Genomic DNA, 16,985 nt, shown 5'->3' on the forward strand with positions numbered 1-16,985 from the left:
AGATGCCTGGTGTTTCCTCTGGTCTGCACTGTCACTTTGTAATTGATTCCAGCAAAAAGATGGTTGACTACCACGAAAGTCTTACCCCTTGGAATGGTGTGGTTCCTGGAACGAAGAACGCCCAGCCAGTCATCTAGCTGCTTGAGACCAACTGAGTTATGTCTGAGAGAAGAAAGACGCTACGCTGTTGGAAGAATGTCATGTCTTCATTGCGAGGTTCAAGGTTGAAATCGAGAAACGCGAGTTGACTGACGTTGTAGGACTGGCTCGATATCCTGGACACGATTTCCAAGAATCTTGTTGGGTCACCAAAGACAGAACAAAAATCAACCTCAGACCTCAAGACGTGAGCAATGACCTTCACACTCAAATCGCATTTTTGCGAAACTTTCTCTGCCCCATGTAGCCCCCTCATATTCCACGGTATCCACCGGACTTAAGACAGGCTCTACCATCTGGGGTTTATATTTGCTGTAATATCAACGTGGATGTAGATGTACTTGTAATGCTGTGGATTGGACGCCCTACTAGCAGGGTACAGTGCTAACCGGCGCTCCAGGCTCAGTCACTGCAGAGACATCTTTCGACGGGATCCTGAGTAACAGGGGCACCGTGTCGAAGTGGGCAATATCTCGGATATTCTTAATTAGGCGTGTGCTGATCGTGAGCGTCTACTGCAATGTATACTCGGTAAAGAAATAGACAACACAGCACTCGTCATAGACCACGGTGATATCAAGCCGAACAATATCACCGTATACTGCGACTAGAACATGATAGGGTATAGAAGCGTTATAGCTATATGCTTCACATCAGCTAATGACATACCGTAGTTTCATCGATTGGGGATTCGCGGCATTGGTTCCAATGGCGAGAGCCGCGTGCCTTTCCTGGCCCTTATGATCCGATCTAGTGATGCCTCGTATTAGTGGTAAGCCGCGTACAATATAAGGTTAAATGTAACCCTATGATACATTATGGCTTAATAGCTTTTGCGAGCCAATCAGTGAAGGATGCGGTTATACGAGACAAGCTGGCGTAGGAGAAAGACGTTCTCTGCTTCGAGACGGAAGCTGTTAGGCTAATGAATCATTTACCATGTCTAGTAATTCGCGGGATTTGCGACTATTACGATACCTACAGACATAATCAGTGGCAAGGCTATGCGGCAATGGCCGCGGCTGCCTATGCCAAAGAGACCCTTGGTAGGATTCCTTTAATCAAGATTAAGGCCAAAAAATAGTTGGTCGAGGTTCTTTCCAACGGTATATGATCTTCTAAGGTAAAAGACAACACGTCATACTAATAGTCAGTTAGGGGATTTCAGGCTCGAGCGTATCGATTTCTAGATAAATACTTTCGATGATATCTTCTAATGGCTAGCTCTACCCGACGTTTCCTCTAATTTAAACAGAGCCATTGAGGCTCGCCATCCAGGCTCCGGACGCCGATTACTCGAGAGCGAAGCATATATAGCATGGAAGAGAGGAGATAGCCTATTGCATTTGCTTCATAGCATCCTTGGATGCGGTAAGACCATCCTTACGTCAATTATAATGGAAGACTTATAAAGAGGCTAGAGCCAAAGCCCCTTTATAAACGCTGCTCTACTTCTATTTCGACTTTGTAGCTAATTGAAAGCATTTATTTGAAAACATATTACGTTCCGTCGTTCGTTAGATATACCATCATAACAAGAATGCCTAGAAGTATCTTAACTCGTTCTATTAGTTGGTCTGCTAAAGCGGAAAGGAGTAGCCTAGCTTCGATTCTCTATAAAAGGTTTTGTCGAAATGTTTCGTAATCTAGAAAAAGTGTAAATCGTGCTCGATGCGCTCGATAAGTGATCGTCTCCACGCGATTTGCTATTTTAAATAAGTAGTATTGCCTGAGACTCTTCTATATAGATTTACGTACACCTCTTAGTAACGAGTCGACCGGAGCAGCATATTTAATAGATCATTCAACGCCACGCTAGCGACAAACAAATGATTGCTATGCAAGACGATTTGTTAATGGCAGATATGCACAGTTACATGTATATAACGATTAGAGAGCACGAAGGCTTTAATCTTTAAACATCACAACCGAATATCTAAGAAGAGATCGAGAACAATCTCGTAGGAGCACCTAATAAGATATAAGAGTCGATAACCTGATTCTTATTGCTAATACTAATCTATTAAGGTTTAGTTAGGTTTCGTGCCAATTTGACGTATTGAAGTAGTGCCGTGATCCAATCTCATTACGAATAACGCTTAAATCATGTCAGCAAACTCTAGTAGAAACGTACTCGCGGATCCTAGCCAATATACATCTAGAGCACGTACACCACACAAGACGGATCTTGTAATTCTTAACATACTCGGAGCGACCGCTACGACTCGACGAGGCGGTTGATACGACCGCTGTCGATACCGGAAAGGATACAACTCAAGGAAGTCGATTTGATTTCAAAGATAGGTTGCCGGTTCTAAAAGATATCACCCAATACTGTTCGAGTCTTGTTATGCTCGTCTCAAGTCAGGGTAAATACGGCGAAGTTACCTTAAATCATTTAGAAAGCGATATGGCTTACTATCTTTAAGAGACGTTTGCTCGAACCTTTATTATAGAAGTCTGTCTAGTATATCTTCTAGAACTTAAGGAAAGCAAGATAGCTAAAGAGATTAAGGAGACTTTTCACCTTACGCAATATTTAGCACGATACTAATTGAGCCATACTATTATCGGTGAGTATAATAACGGATATGTATTTAATCGTGCTAAACGACTTCTGTTAAACTGTGACTTGTTAAAAAGATAGCGTCGCCTTTACGACCCGGATAAGCCTCGGCTGGATAAGTTAGGAGATTCGCATATAACGACTGGCTTGTATTATGCATCACTCCTAGGATTGCCACGTTGTGTTGTAATGCTTCTAGATCACGAGGCGCACGTAAACGCGCAGGGCGGGAAATAAGGCGGCGCCCTATAGGCTGCTTAATCTAAAGGACACCAGGAAATTGTACAAAAACTACTCCAGAAGCGCGCTAACGTCAACGCGCAAGGCGGGCAATTCGGCAACGCGCTACATGCTACTTCATCTAAAGGACATCAGGAAATTATACAAATACTACTAGAAAGGGGCGCCGACGTCAATGAACAAGACGACGGCGACTACGCTGCTAATTTGGCGCTCGGAAAACGGTCGAGCCTGCCCGAAGCATTGTTTCAAACAATTATTCGAAGGCTCGAGGACAAAAACTCCGACGTCCGACGGGCAGCTATTATATTCCTCAAAAAACAGGAGATTCAAGGAGGAGTTCATCTTTTAAATCTCCGAAAGAGTTCTGGCTTGGATGGTGATTGGGCCTTACTACTTGAAAAACTTACAGACTCAGGCTATGTGTGGCAACGAATATATACCCTGAGATTACTATCGATTTATTGACGGTGGGCCCACTGTTTTTGAATGTCACACCATGCCTCTAAGACAGTTCCGCAATTAAACCTCAAAGCGGTAACTAGGAAGGACCTAATCATCGAGGACGATGTGGAAACTACCTACTCCGACGCTACCAGCCTTAATCCTTTTTGAAAATCATTATTACATCTCTGATATAACTAATGATCTGCTTAGAGCTGCTAGCCAGGATTTATCTGAAGGAACGATTACCAGTACAGCTAAGCTGCTGCTCAAGCTTCTCGAAGCTGTTATTATAAATATTGGAACGGATACATTTGATCCTCGAAAACTCAAGCTTATGCATTCTGTCTACAGACACCGGAGGTAAGTTTTCATTCCATATCTTAACCACATGATACCACTCTGCTAAGCGAAAAACCAGAAGAATAGTCGAGGAATTCGAGGAGCAATTTCATTCTCGAACCAACAGAATTGGTAATTCGATATCACTAGATGAAAAGATGGCTCTTTGGCGCGACGCAATATCAGCCAGTCCCATAGATCACAGGATTATGGATATGTTTGAAGACAGTTACGGCACTCCTGCAACAGAGAATTTATCAGGAAGTCGAAAGTTTAGCATGGAAAGTCTCTCAATTCTTCAAGCAGTTCCTCTAGTAACAATCCGATTAGTCCGGGCGAACATATTGAAGGGGCAGCCGAAACCGAGGTGTCGGACGAATACAGCTTGCTCGGACCAAGACATGTCAGTCGTAAAGCCCCTCCAGAGCCGTACGTGGCACGCTTCGGCATCGCCTGGGATCCTTGGGACTTTCACAGCAATGAAGGTTATAGTGAAAGCCTACAGGAAGTACTTGCGAGGGCATTTACCCTTACGAGATGTGGTAGGCATAAGCAAGTATCAACAAATTTGAATTACATGTTGCAGACGTGGCCGCAGACCGGCCAAAGCCTCATCAAGATTCTGCAATACGCTGTCAAAGATAATCCAGACATCTTGCATACTCGTAAGTCAAGCAAAATCACAATTGGGGTCTGTGCTGTCCCATGGCTTACGCTTTCTAGTCTTCCTCCTCGATGGTATACATCTTACTGTACAGCGCTGTCATAATTTCTTAACGATCCAAGTCAAGGGCAACCAGTTTGCTATAGTAGAAGTAGGTGAACAAATGGGATGGATTTCAACAGCGCTTCGATCTTCTTCTCAGGACGACAGTATTGCTGCTTTTCGCCTAATTATTCAGTCTTGTGAATTACGGGATAGCTTGCAAAAGGACAAAGAAACATCTCATCGCCCGGACACTTGCGTAGATTTACGATCACTCCAAACAAACAGGCCATATACCGCTTGGTTCGGACATATCCGGAGATTGCTGGATGACGTTATTACGCACTCCTATTCTCGTTCAAGGGTTTCCGATCTTGAAAAGAAGCGAACCGCAGCTTGGTATCGAAATCCCAACCGACGCGTTGCCCTGCGGCACGTCGGATCATCTCACCGCTCCCTTAGAACGGATCTAACACGAACATTACTCCCAGGATATACAGGAGAATATGGTGGTACTCATTGTGGCTTTGACGAAGCGCGATAGAGAGACAAGTCGAAATGAGGACGAGCAGGGTATAATGCTTGAATAGAACAGAACACCCACCCAAATAAGTAGCAGTCCTCCAAAAAATGATCTAACAAGCACAGGAGGTCAATCTCTACAGTCCAAATCATCAACTAGCGTGTATCATTGCATACCGGCTATAAGAACGTCTTGCCTCAGACTTCTGCCGGTGCAACCCATCGAAGGATTGGTCGGCAAACCCGAGCAGACCATCAGCCGCCGCACCTCGATCGATATTGGCATTCGAGTCGTAAATAAAGATGGATGCATTAGAGAAGTTATCAGGCAGCATGTGCGCGTGCTGCAGCCAGTGGACTTCTCCAGATGCCGGGTCACCGTCTCGCTTTTAAGCGACCACTATTATCAGGGCGACTGCGTAACTAAGCTATGGATGGCGATGATGTTAAATGGTTCGCCTTTAATTGGTTAAGTCTGTGGGCGACATGTGCCTACTCGATATCCCTGCCACTATCGTCCTCATCAGGGCCCGGATGCATTTTGTAGATCCATGTATCGTAGATCTTCTCTGCGCAGAAGACGTTTTTGCTGGCAATCATTGGACTCGGAATTGTAGGATGTCTGATTGTAATACTGGAACCACGTCTACGGCCCGCACACCTTGAAGCTGCGCGGACTGTGTTGTCAGGATCCACTGACTGCGAAGCTTCCTGTAATCCGATAAAGGACCTTTACTTACGGCTTTATCGCTCATGTGTTGCTGCTCTATTTACTTGAAGGCCTCTATATAACGATATTTATTGACCTCCTATAGAGTGCCGACGACGTGCTGAAACCGGCGAGCTGACGTGCGTGGATCAGATGGAGCCCCTCATCGATGAGCCTATCGTGTCTGACTTGCTACATCGCGTATACCGATAAGTAGGTTAGAAAGTGTTGTCGAAATGATCGAGGCTGGCTCACTGGCAACTCCATGAGTCTACAGAGCCTTTTCAGCCGCTAAATCTCTTGTGACACAAATGGTAGAGAACCACCATGGCCTGGAGTCTTTTCCATGCCGACAAATACAATACTGTTTGATCTGGCAGCTTTATAATCTTTGGGAAGTTCTGTCGGCTATGGATGCGTATTTTAATAGAGGAGGTATAACAAGAGATGATCTGGCCTAAAATTATCTCGGTTGAGTTATCAGAATGGCGTCAGGCCGCATGAATAAGAAATCTGGTAGGATCCCCGGTAGAGATCCGCCAATTGAGTGGCCAGTCGCGCATGAGTGTATCGCGGACCCCCAGCGCATCAACGATGGGCTTAGCAACTTTTTCCCGGATGTATCCTAGTAATGAATTCAATCGGCAAGGTCATCGGCGTGGTAGAATGGAGAGGTTTTGTCCCGAAAGGTCTCCCTTTGTACGGTGATTCCGGTGGATGCGTGGTATAGATCATGTTGTGGCCACTCGTAGTTAGCCGTGTAGCAAAGGTGTTCCGGTAACGAGACGCCTTGAGGACGTTGTTGTCCTCATCGTCAATCCAGTTATCGTCGTCGTTGTCATCATGGTTCAGCGTCCAGTGCGGAGCTGAACGTGGTGCTTGAGATTCTGTATCACTTGTGGTAAGTTGGCGCAATGTTATCGCAACGCAGACAGTTACCTGGCAGGATGCCTGTGACACGCTGTCTGTCAGTAGGATAGAGCGTTTTGAAGTCTGTTCGTCGTAGTCCAAACCTTTAAATCACGAAAATCAAGTGAGTCTAGATGGTTCCTAGTGGTATACGTCGTCGTCGACACTATTTTCAATACGAAGATAAGTAAGGAGCGTCAGGAAAGTTTACCGAATCAACCAAGCTCGTACTGTTTCAGAGTCGATATTGGAAGGGGTTCTCAGTTCAGCCCTGAGTTTATCAGCCACCATTATGTATCGGCCTAGTCGTTAGTCGGTTTTCAGTCCTGTTCCAATTGCATATAAATACACTTATTTAGACTATTTAACAGAAAGTATCGTACTTAAGATATCTTCCACGACGCCGGTTCTCTCGACTTTCCCTTTGGAGAGCAAAGCGACCATACCCTGGTTATGTCTCATGTTTTCAGTCACACCGCTCAGCCTATGCGTAATGGTAATAACGGTATATCCTTTCTCTGTAAATTCTTGGTGTATGATTTTGTGTATGGCAGATTCAGTCTCCGGATCAAGTGACGATGTAGCCTCATCTAGGAGTAAAATCGGCATGATATGCCCATCGCTGGGATCCTTTCCCGAAAGTCTGGGTACCGAATTGATAAATTCTAGCTGAAGAATTGCTCGTGCCAGTCCAAAGAGTTGCGCTTGACCAGTAGACATTTCCGGTAAAGATGTGATGGAACTGTTCAATATCTGGTGGGCCTTTTTAGGGGATATTATGTTCGCTGATTGAAAATGTGACCACAGGCATGTTCTTTCCAGAGCAGCTATGATAGTATCATCTAACAAGGAGGAAGAAGGCTGGCAACGATCTTGTAAGCAAAAGTTTCCGAGAAAGATTAATTTGGGAACAAGATCGATATTTCCTTACATCTAGATTGAAGCGAAGACTGGCTTGGTCAATGATGAATGAATCCTGGGCAACTGTAATAAAGCACCTTTGTCGAATCAGAGAACGTGGTACTAAGCTAAGATCTACTCCGTCTATCTTAATCGACCCAGACTTCATATCTAGGAGACGTAGTAGGGTGAGAAGCAGAGTACTCTTTCCACTAAAGTTCCGCCGAAATATATTAGCAGGTGTGCAGGAAGGTTTCAGAAACAAAGCCACATACCTGCCTGTACGGCCACAAATAACTAATTGTTGGCCTGCAGGAACTTTCAGTGTGACATTTTGTAGTGCTAACAATTCTGGGCTAAGTAGAGAAGTTAGTCCTCGAAATCGATTCAGCTAGGAGAATTCGGTTTTACCTGTATGCTACTGTTACATCATCAAACTCAACTACCCCGGATGATGGCCAAGTCTCAACAGGTATATAATCTTCGTAAGGTTTGTCCTCTTTCGGCATTTCAGCCTCCAGGCTCTTCAGCCGAGACCTGTGAATCAATTAGCATACGTAGGGTAAAATCATGCCTTTCAGAAACATTATAAGGCTCTAAAAGATATGCCAGAGGTTCCGTCAGAAAGACCTCCCCGAAGCTGTTGCGCAAAGAAGCAGGGGGCGAGTGAAATCACAGTATATGAGACTCAAACATACATGGCGCCGAGGGATATTTCCATATTTGTCCAAGATGTCACAAGTCCAAGAAGTGTTGTATTTGCGACAAGGACAATATTAAGTGCCATACCGATCTGTCCAGCAGTCGTAGATCCCTTCATCAAAACAGCAAGAGTGATCAGACTTGTAGCTATCGTGGCAACCATCAGGTCAAGTACGATGTTCAGCCAACGTTGGAGACAGAAAAGAATATACGAGGGTTGTTGAGATTTATCCAGAAATTCGATATTTAGGTTCTCGATCTGTTTTTTCCATCCAAATGCGCGGACAGTGGCAACGCCTTCAACCTGATATATCGTTAGAGAAGAAAGCCACATCTCCAGAGTACGTCATACCGATTCTAGAAAGCTTGAGTAAACTGCAGACTGTGACTCAAGGTCAAGCAATCGTATCTGCCGCGATGTGCGCAAATATACCCTTTGCACCAGGTACACGGTCGCCACGCAAAGAGGAAGCGTCAATGACATTATCTTTTGCGCACTGAATAGTAACGTTGTTTGCACTAGGAGCTTGAATACCTCTGTGAATAATGAGTAAAGTTTCCCGAAGGAATCCGGAAAGACTTACGATTTAATATAGACAGAATGGCTGGTGGCAATTGTCTATCGACTAACTGGATATCCTGACTAAAGCTGCAACAGGTTAGGACGCTATATCTACCACAAAATGCCATTACCCACCGGTTCAGTATAACTCCTGTGTCAGTGACTGAGAAATATGACAGTGGAGCCCTATCATTGATGAGTAAAACGACTGTAGCGGAGTAATTAGCGCATACTAACCCGATGATGGTCGAAAGGAGGCGACGGTGTAGTTCAGCTCCTGATTCTGGTGCAATAAGGATATATGTAGACCTTGTTCCGATTTAGCGGAGACTTATTCACGACTTAATATTGTACTCACCACATTGAGCCATTAGTGAAAGCCCAGGCCAGCAGAGATGAAATCAAGTATCCTCCAACATAAAACATTGTTTGGGAGGGTGGCGCCGCAGTCCATCTTTCCAACCAGTATTGAGGAAACGTTACGAAGAATGAATATGAAGATGTGCAAGCTACAAGAAGAAGGAAGTTTCGAAAGCCAACAGCTTTGAGATAATAGCCTACAAGAGAGATCATGTTAGCAAAACAAGAGGGAAGACTCTGTATAACTGAGTGGGCATGTACCATAGAGTGATATATCCCCTGTCGCTCTGTTTAGGTCTGATATGGCATCGGCTACTTTTAATCTTTGGTTTCGAATGGCCCCATCTACATGGAGTTGTTCCTTGACATTAGTATTGCATTTTTCGCTAGCATGGACCTTCAGGACATGCTCAACCTTCTGTGTCAAGCCAGCCCATGGCCCTTGGTATTTAATCGAGGCATCACCTAGTACAACTAGCCAGTCTGCCATGTGGAAATACGTCGCTGTATATTATGAGTATAAAGTATGCTATCACCGAGACGCTTTGGACTTACCCGAGTTGGTTACAAGGAGCACAGTTATTCCCTTCTTTTTGAAGAGACCTCCCGGACCGATAAGATTTTCCATGATCTGGCTCTCTGTTCTCCCGTCTAGGGCACTGAAACTGTCGTCTAAAAGCACAATTTCACAACGAGAATATACAGCACGGGCAAGTGCCTATAAATTGATCAGTAAAGCAAGCTCTGGCTTTTTCTGAGTATTTGAACAAAGATGTTGGAAAAGTTGAGCTCGTAATCTTCTCATGCAAAACGGCACAACTCGTGAAAATGCTTTGCGGATGTTGCCATATTGTGCTGAAATATAACATGAGAAGTAGATTGTATATGAAAAACATACCACGCGTTGTCGTTGACCTCCAGAAAGATTAATGCCTCGGCTTCCTATCATTGTGTGGTCTCCATCAGGAAGGTCCAAAAGATCATCTTCGAGACAGCAAAGCCGGACAACTTCTTCGTACCAACTTGCATCTTCTGGCAAGAAACCACAGATGGCTTTCTTAAATGTCCCACTTGGCAGCCAGGGCGATTGTGCACAGTAAGCTATACGTTTTGATGAAACCGATATCGTTCCACTTGCTGTGGGAAGTTCGCCCATGATGGCTTTGGCAAGCGTCGATTTGCCGCTACCCATAGGTCCAGAGCATATGACTATATCACCTCTGTTCATAACAAGATTTACACTTCTGAGAAGTGGTGCCGCTGAAGTAGAAGTCTGAATGATAACATCTTCGAGGCAGATGGCTGGCAAGACTTTTGATGAACCGCTGGGTATCTCCTTGGGGAATAACCTTTGATCATGTCGCGGAGGCTGTAAGAGATACTGCTGAATCCGCTCAAAAGCTGCCAATGAACCTATAGCTTCCGGTACAATCGACATGATCATATTCGCAGGATGGGTTACCAATCCAAGTAGTGCCGTTGTTGTAAACGCTGTCTCGGTGTCGAGTACAGAACCGTTCAATCTAGCTAGAAGGACAAACAGAACGAATGTGACAATGGGAGAAAATATCCCAAGAGCATTTGCTGAAATAATAAGAAAATGTGCAAAAGATACGTTTCAGACATAAAACATACCACTTGCATTATATGCGACCATCATCCACCGCACCTTTTTGGCCATATCCAGCTCCCGAAGTCTCAAAGACTGAACCAGGGATTCCGTGTACGTCGTAACTCCTAGCATCTTCAAGCTTTTCATTGAAGAAAGCATCGATGTTGTCATAGCAAGGCGCTTCTGGGTAGCTAGATTCCAATTCTTTTGCTTATTTTGTAGGGTTTTAGCTAAATATCTGCTCATTCGGGAGCAGACTTCAAAATTAGTATTTCAAGGAACAAGAGGCCATAGAAACTCACAGAATATGATCACAAGTGGTACGGGGCACACCCATCCTACTTCTCTGGCTAACATGACTGTACCTACAACGACCTCGATTGTCTGGGCCCATGTTTCATGGAACATCTGCGCACCTCCGCCTACATTTTCTGCATCGGTACTCATCAGTGTCACGGCTTTTCCGTCATTGTAGTTGCTGGATTGTTGGTTCAACGACTTATTGTTGATTAGACCAACGACCGCGCCTCTAATCATGACTTTCAACCGATTCAGGCGGTGCTGATATACTGCCTTAGATATCTAAAATGCCAATTAGTTATCATATTGCGCAGAATTCGGCAAAGCTTACCGCTAAACCGACATAGACAATCACAGCCATCAGGATTACCAGGTAGCCCGTTTTCGAATTCTCATCTGATGCCTTGCTGATGTATCGTATTACGGTGCTGATTAGAACCGGTTGCGCATAGCGAAAAGTGATGAGGGAAAGTCGAGGGACAATTGGCGCCAGAAAATCTGGGAGCATGCTCAGGACCAAAACCTGTGGCAATGTAGTATTACGCTCTGGTTTAGCTGTAAAATTGTTAGGGCTTTCTAGTAAAGCATTTTTATACAAGCTGAACGACATAATTACCTACCTCTCCTATCCCAAGCTTGCAAGGCGTGGTGTCGTAGCAGCGTTGAGGAAAGCTTCTCGTCGATAGACGGAAGACTGTCTCCCGTAAGAACATTACGGCTTCCATGGGCTAAAACAGGATTAATCCACCAAAAGAACGTCCTGTTCAAAATTCCAGCCAACTGTTCTGGAGGCTGCTGATCATAAGGACCTCGCAGTATCGCCTCCTTTCCTTGACTCTCAGCCACTAGGAGCACTAACTTGACGCAAAGACTCGCTGCGGCCGGCAAGAGAGCCAGGGGTATCCCATTTTGATAAAGGACTGTTAGTAACTCGGTAGCGTCGCATACCAAAGACACAAGTAGATAGACGACAGCGAGATCTGATGGTCTGATAGACCGTGTGTGCTCCAGGAACAGCAATGGGCAAAGGCCGATGCAGGCTACAAAGGACGCTGTGACAGAAAAAAGGCCAACATTAAATTGTGACGTTGGTGATATTGCTACTATCAATACGATTAACTGTAGGACTAGAAGTAGAACCGAAATTATCTTCCAGGAAGGTTAGCTGCTATACAAGTAACTTTGCCCTGTTGTTACGTACCATCTTAGCATGACTGCGGTGCTCTAGAACAATCTTGATTTTTTCTGTATGAAGTCTCCATAGACGGAACGGGACCAACGATAGAAATGAGATAGAACATAGAGCAGAAATAACCTGGAGCAGGTACATGGTGAGTTCAGCGTAAACTGATTCAAGACAATGACGGGGAAGTGATTAAAGGACTTTGCATCCCTCGAGGCTCTGCTCTCCGATGAATATGATGCGTGGAAATTAGCAGACTGCGATAGAAAGTTCTGAAAATAAATATGTTGAACTTGATGCTTGAACAAACGTCTCATTAAATGGAAATGATTTTACCGTCCCACAGGAGACCAATCCAGCCTTTCTGGGACTAGCCGTTCTGAGATGTATCCGAACTACAGTGGGCGGGTGCCCACGATTTATGCAGTAACGTTCAAGTGGATCTGTTTTTGTCAGATTAGTTGCGACGTACAGATCAGGAAGAAAGCACAATTGTGCTAAGTAGATCGGATTAAGCGCAAATGGTGAAAGCGCAGGTGACTACGATAAAATGGATCACTTTGCAAGCATCGCCATTCTGCTTACAGAGCAAACACAAACCCCTGTCAAGCATACTATTATAAGTTTCAGGGGTTAAAAGCCTGGTTCAATTTCTTGGTGAATGAATGAGGGGAGGGTGCCCCTTGGGTTTCCGGAGTGGATTCGGGTCAATACTGGGGTTGTGGTGCAGCACCCAGCCTAGGCCGCCTTGGCCCTGAGACGTGTATACGAAGCGCGCATAGTGAGTGACGCATGTGCTGGGGCAGCTACTGACGCCATAAGCGCCGAGATGGCACAAGATATAGTGATCCTATATCCGGTATGCAATATGGCTTACAGATACAAACCAGGACCTCGAAAATTTGCCCGAGATCCACTCGTATAGACCTTTCACTTACATGCATTTATGCGATCATGGAGGTCCAGACGGCTAATTCCGCGTCACGACATATCTCTCTTTTTCAATGGGGTCTTTAATGATCTGAGCCAAGAGAATAAGGTCGCATAACATACGACGGCTGCAGGGCCCTTAATCAACCTTCCGACGTATTAAGTAATGGATCTGGAGTGGCATGGACAAAACTATGCCATGAACTTGCGTGCACGGCGCACAATTTAGTATTCGATCCACCCAGTGGAGAACTATGGCTACAGAATCTAAATGTGTTTCCCCCAAAGCTTGCAACATGCTACTGCACCATAGACTGATGAGATGGCATCATAATCCTACAAGAATAGACCTCCAGAGTAGGCTATAGTACCGAGATAACCCACTTGGCTCTCCCGTATACGCGCTCAGGTGATGTATGTTATCTATCTTTCCGAGTAACAACCGGCCAGGCATCTCGGGAAACCCGATGGAGATACCTTAATTCTATGGAGCAGCAGGCTTGACTTGATGTATCTATTATCGGGGACGAAACAATGTGAATGACTTCGAATTTCTCTGTGATCTGCAATTTACGTTTTACACTGTTTATACAGAAATGGACGAGGCACAAATCTGGAAGCGCAAACTCCAAAACCGTAACGCGCAAAGACGTTGTAGTGAGTAAAACAATTACCATCACTGGCCAGTGTATTTACTGTTATAGGAAGCAGAAAGAAGGGAAACGACAGGGCTTTCTTCCACTCACACTACATGAAGGAAACTCCCGGAAATGCCAACATCGAACCCCCCGCAATTACAACAAGTAGCTGGAGTCTACCAGACACACTACCAACCACTACGATACCAGAACCCCAGACTTTCTTTAATGGCATAGACTTCAGCGATCTGTCCGTTTCCAACGGATCTGAAGATCCCTTCACTGAAGTTTTAGGAAGTTCCGTGTTCGGAATTGTGCCAACACCAACACCGATGTTATCTTTAAGCAATGATATCGCTGCTAAGAATGGAGGGAGATGTAATCATACCGCTGACTGCCAATTCGATCAAGGCGGTCTCATGTTCATGAGTCCGACGATTTTCTCGAATAACGAAGGTCAGAGTTCCAAATCGACCGAAGCCCTTTTATCGCCAATCAGTATAAATTCGTCTATGGAGACCTCAAACAACACGAACTCGGGTGCTGAAAACGCTGGCTTAGGAGCTATCTCGAGTCATTTACCAGTGAATAGTGCTTCTTCCAACCATCAATGTCAAGGCAAACGCGAAAACAACTCGCATAAAAGCACCCGCTTTGCACATAGAGTAAGTCAAGCATACACTCACAGTCTGACGGCTTCTAACGAAATATTTAGATGAAGGATAATCAACAACCTTGTATGAAACAAACCAGCTCGGGCAATGGAAACAGGAAGAAAGATATAAAATGCTGCGTAGCGCATAAGGCTGAAATGATGATCTCAGATGTGCAAGAGCTCTGCAAGTTTGGACTTCGCTTTGGGCTTTTGGTGACGGAAGACAACGAGCTTCGCGACTGCCTAAGTTTCCTAAGAGGAAAATTACGTGAGATGTCGCGATGCTCAAATAAAAGTGTACATTACTCAAGCTCAAGTGATGAAGATATAGATTAGAGCATTTTTAACAATGCGACGATTTGTAATAGCTGTCAATATCTGTTTTAAAAGGCACCGACTGGCGCTGAAAATTTGCTTTTGAAATTATATTACTAAGGATGGTCTGCTGTGATACAAAAGCCTAACGATTTATACCTCTTCAAAGCTAAAATTTATGAACCACCTAACTTAGTCAAAGTTCATTGCTGGGTAACTTTAGTATTTAGTTTATATTGAACTATATATAAAATAATGAGATTTTCCCATTTGTGGAGCTTTACTTTTGTTTGCACTGAACTGATGGAATTTGTGACAGTTGAAAATCTTAATCCAACAGGATTAGGAGAATTTTAGAACTGATGTTCTGTACGAAATACAATTCTAAAATTCTTTTGATGCCTACAGCTTCCCAGAACATAAATGATCACCAAGGTGTTGGAAGTAAAGAAACGGATGTGTTTTTCATTGATCTAACTTTAGGAACTATTCAAAACTACCCAAATGGAACCTAGGGAACGTTGAAAAAGAAGGTAGTACCGAACTATTCCGTGCTCTCGGAAATTTGAATTCTTGCAATAATCCCATCTGACTTTTCAAATAAAATCCATTGTGGAAGAAAACGAATTAGGAAATACCTCATCCATTTCGTATCTCGTTCTTGATATCATTGATGCAATGTTGGGTTCTCTTGTCTGCTACGAAGCGAGACGGTTGGTGCCAAAAAAGTGACTCTTTTACGCCTCGCCATGGGCGACATCACCGGGAGTGGTTCGGCGAGCCTCTCCGTGGGCGACATCGCCAAATTTGGTGCTGCGGCGTGCCTCCCCGTGAGCGACATCACCGGGAGTGGTACGGCGAGCCTCTCCATGGGCAACATCACCGGGAGTAGTTCGGCGAGCCTCTCCATGGGCAACATCACCGGGAGTGGTTCGACGAGCTTCTCCGTGGGCGACGTCACCAGGAGTGGTTCGGCGAGCCTCTCCGTGTGCGACATCGCCTAAAGCATCGACGTCGCTGCGGCGAGCCTCTCCGTGGGCGACATCACCGGGAGTAGTTCGGCGAGCCTCTCCGTGGGCAACGTCACCGGGAGTGGTTCGGCGAGCTTCTCCGTGGGCGACATCGCCTAAAGCATCGATGTCGCTGCGGCGTGCCTCTCCATGGGCGACATCACCGGGAGTAGTTCGGCGAGCCTCTCCATGGGCAACATCACCGGGAGTGGTTCGACGAGCTTCTCCGTGGGCAACGTCACCGGGAGTGGTTCGGCGAGCTTCTCCGTGGGCGACGTCACCAGGAGTGGTTCGGCGAGCCTCTCCGTGTGCGACATCGCCTAAAGCATCGACGTCGCTGCGGCGAGCCTCTCCGTGGGCGACGTCACCAGGAGTGGTTCGGCGAGCCTCTCCGTGGGCGACATCGCCTAAAGCATCGATGTCGCTGCGGCGTGCCTCTCCATGGGCGACATCACCGGGAGTAGTTCGGCGAGCCTCTCCATGGGCAACATCACCGGGAGTGGTTCGACGAGCTTCTCCGTGGGCAACGTCACCGGGAGTGGTTCGGCGAGCTTCTCCGTGGGCGACGTCACCAGGAGTGGTTCGGCGAGCCTCTCCGTGTGCGACATCGCCTAAAGCATCGACGTCGCTGCGGCGAGCCTCTCCGTGGGCGACATCACCGGGAGTAGTTCGGCGAGCCTCTCCGTGGGCAACGTCACCGGGAGTGGTTCGGCGAGCTTCTCCGTGGGCGACATCGCCTAAAGCATCGACGTCGCTGCGGCGTGCCTCTCCGTGGGCGACATCGCCATACTGAGTGCTCCGTTCGATCTCAACTGAATATTAATTAGCCATAACTCGTATATGTTTTGGGTTCAGATTTACCGGGTACTGGCGAAGCAGCAACTCCTATAATAAGAAGTGGCAGAATTGATTGGAAGAACTTCATTGTGAGAAATTTTGAGAGCTTTAAAGCTGCGCAATAATGAGACTTAAAGTGAAGTGCTATCGCGAAGTTACAAAACCAAAAATATATAATTCAAGTAGTAAGCGTGATAGCTCAATGCTGATGATCTGACTACTTGTAGCAATACAATCAAGCACATATATAGTTACTTTTAATCTTCACGTCTTAAAACATGGTGTATCTTTAGTTATTTAGTCAGCCAATCAATCAGTCATTTTACGTTCAGCATTAATGACCATAAAACGTAGCTGTGGGACTGGATGGAGCCTGACCGCTGT

The 16,985-nt window shown here is 45.5% G+C and overlaps 4 protein-coding genes across 4 annotated transcripts; 2 read left to right on the plus strand and 2 right to left on the minus strand.

The window, feature by feature from the left end:
- Positions 1–2,914: 2,914 nt before the first annotated feature.
- BKA67DRAFT_542187 (uncharacterized protein) lies at positions 2,915–5,001 on the plus strand (the record flags this gene model as incomplete). Its single annotated transcript, XM_046101065.1, has 6 exons — positions 2,915–2,938; positions 3,026–3,388; positions 3,764–3,772; positions 3,820–4,293; positions 4,338–4,416; positions 4,475–5,001. 6 exons carry the CDS (start codon positions 2,915–2,917, stop codon positions 4,999–5,001), a joined length of 1,476 nt encoding a protein of 491 aa, XP_045951731.1.
- A 1,956-nt stretch (positions 5,002–6,957) lies between these two features.
- On the minus strand, positions 6,958–12,363 carry BKA67DRAFT_527553 (P-loop containing nucleoside triphosphate hydrolase protein; the record flags this gene model as incomplete). The annotated part of the gene is made up of 18 exons (XM_046098866.1): positions 6,958–7,458; positions 7,529–7,709; positions 7,773–7,853; positions 7,909–8,034; positions 8,196–8,503; positions 8,552–8,736; positions 8,784–8,848; positions 8,897–8,947; positions 8,999–9,070; positions 9,120–9,318; positions 9,383–9,625; positions 9,677–9,839; positions 10,020–10,705; positions 10,757–10,990; positions 11,036–11,315; positions 11,365–11,588; positions 11,654–12,182; positions 12,235–12,363. 18 exons carry the CDS (start codon positions 12,361–12,363, stop codon positions 6,958–6,960), a joined length of 4,257 nt encoding a protein of 1,418 aa, XP_045951732.1.
- Positions 12,364–13,742: 1,379 nt separating this feature from the next.
- On the plus strand, positions 13,743–14,775 carry BKA67DRAFT_542190 (uncharacterized protein; the record flags this gene model as incomplete). Its single annotated transcript, XM_046101066.1, has 3 exons — positions 13,743–13,803; positions 13,851–14,449; positions 14,500–14,775. The coding sequence occupies 3 exons, from the start codon at positions 13,743–13,745 to the stop codon at positions 14,773–14,775; spliced, it is 936 nt and encodes a 311-aa protein (XP_045951733.1).
- Positions 14,776–15,491: 716 nt separating this feature from the next.
- Positions 15,492–16,689, minus strand: BKA67DRAFT_665054 (uncharacterized protein; the record flags this gene model as incomplete). Its single annotated transcript, XM_046108493.1, has 2 exons — positions 15,492–16,576; positions 16,626–16,689. The coding sequence occupies 2 exons, from the start codon at positions 16,687–16,689 to the stop codon at positions 15,492–15,494; spliced, it is 1,149 nt and encodes a 382-aa protein (XP_045951734.1).
- Between the last annotated feature and the right edge of the window lie 296 nt (positions 16,690–16,985).

Source organism: Truncatella angustata (assembly GCF_020726525.1).
Source record: "Truncatella angustata strain MPI-SDFR-AT-0073 chromosome Unknown BKA67scaffold_12, whole genome shotgun sequence".
Lineage (NCBI taxonomy): Eukaryota > Fungi > Ascomycota > Sordariomycetes > Amphisphaeriales > Sporocadaceae > Truncatella > Truncatella angustata.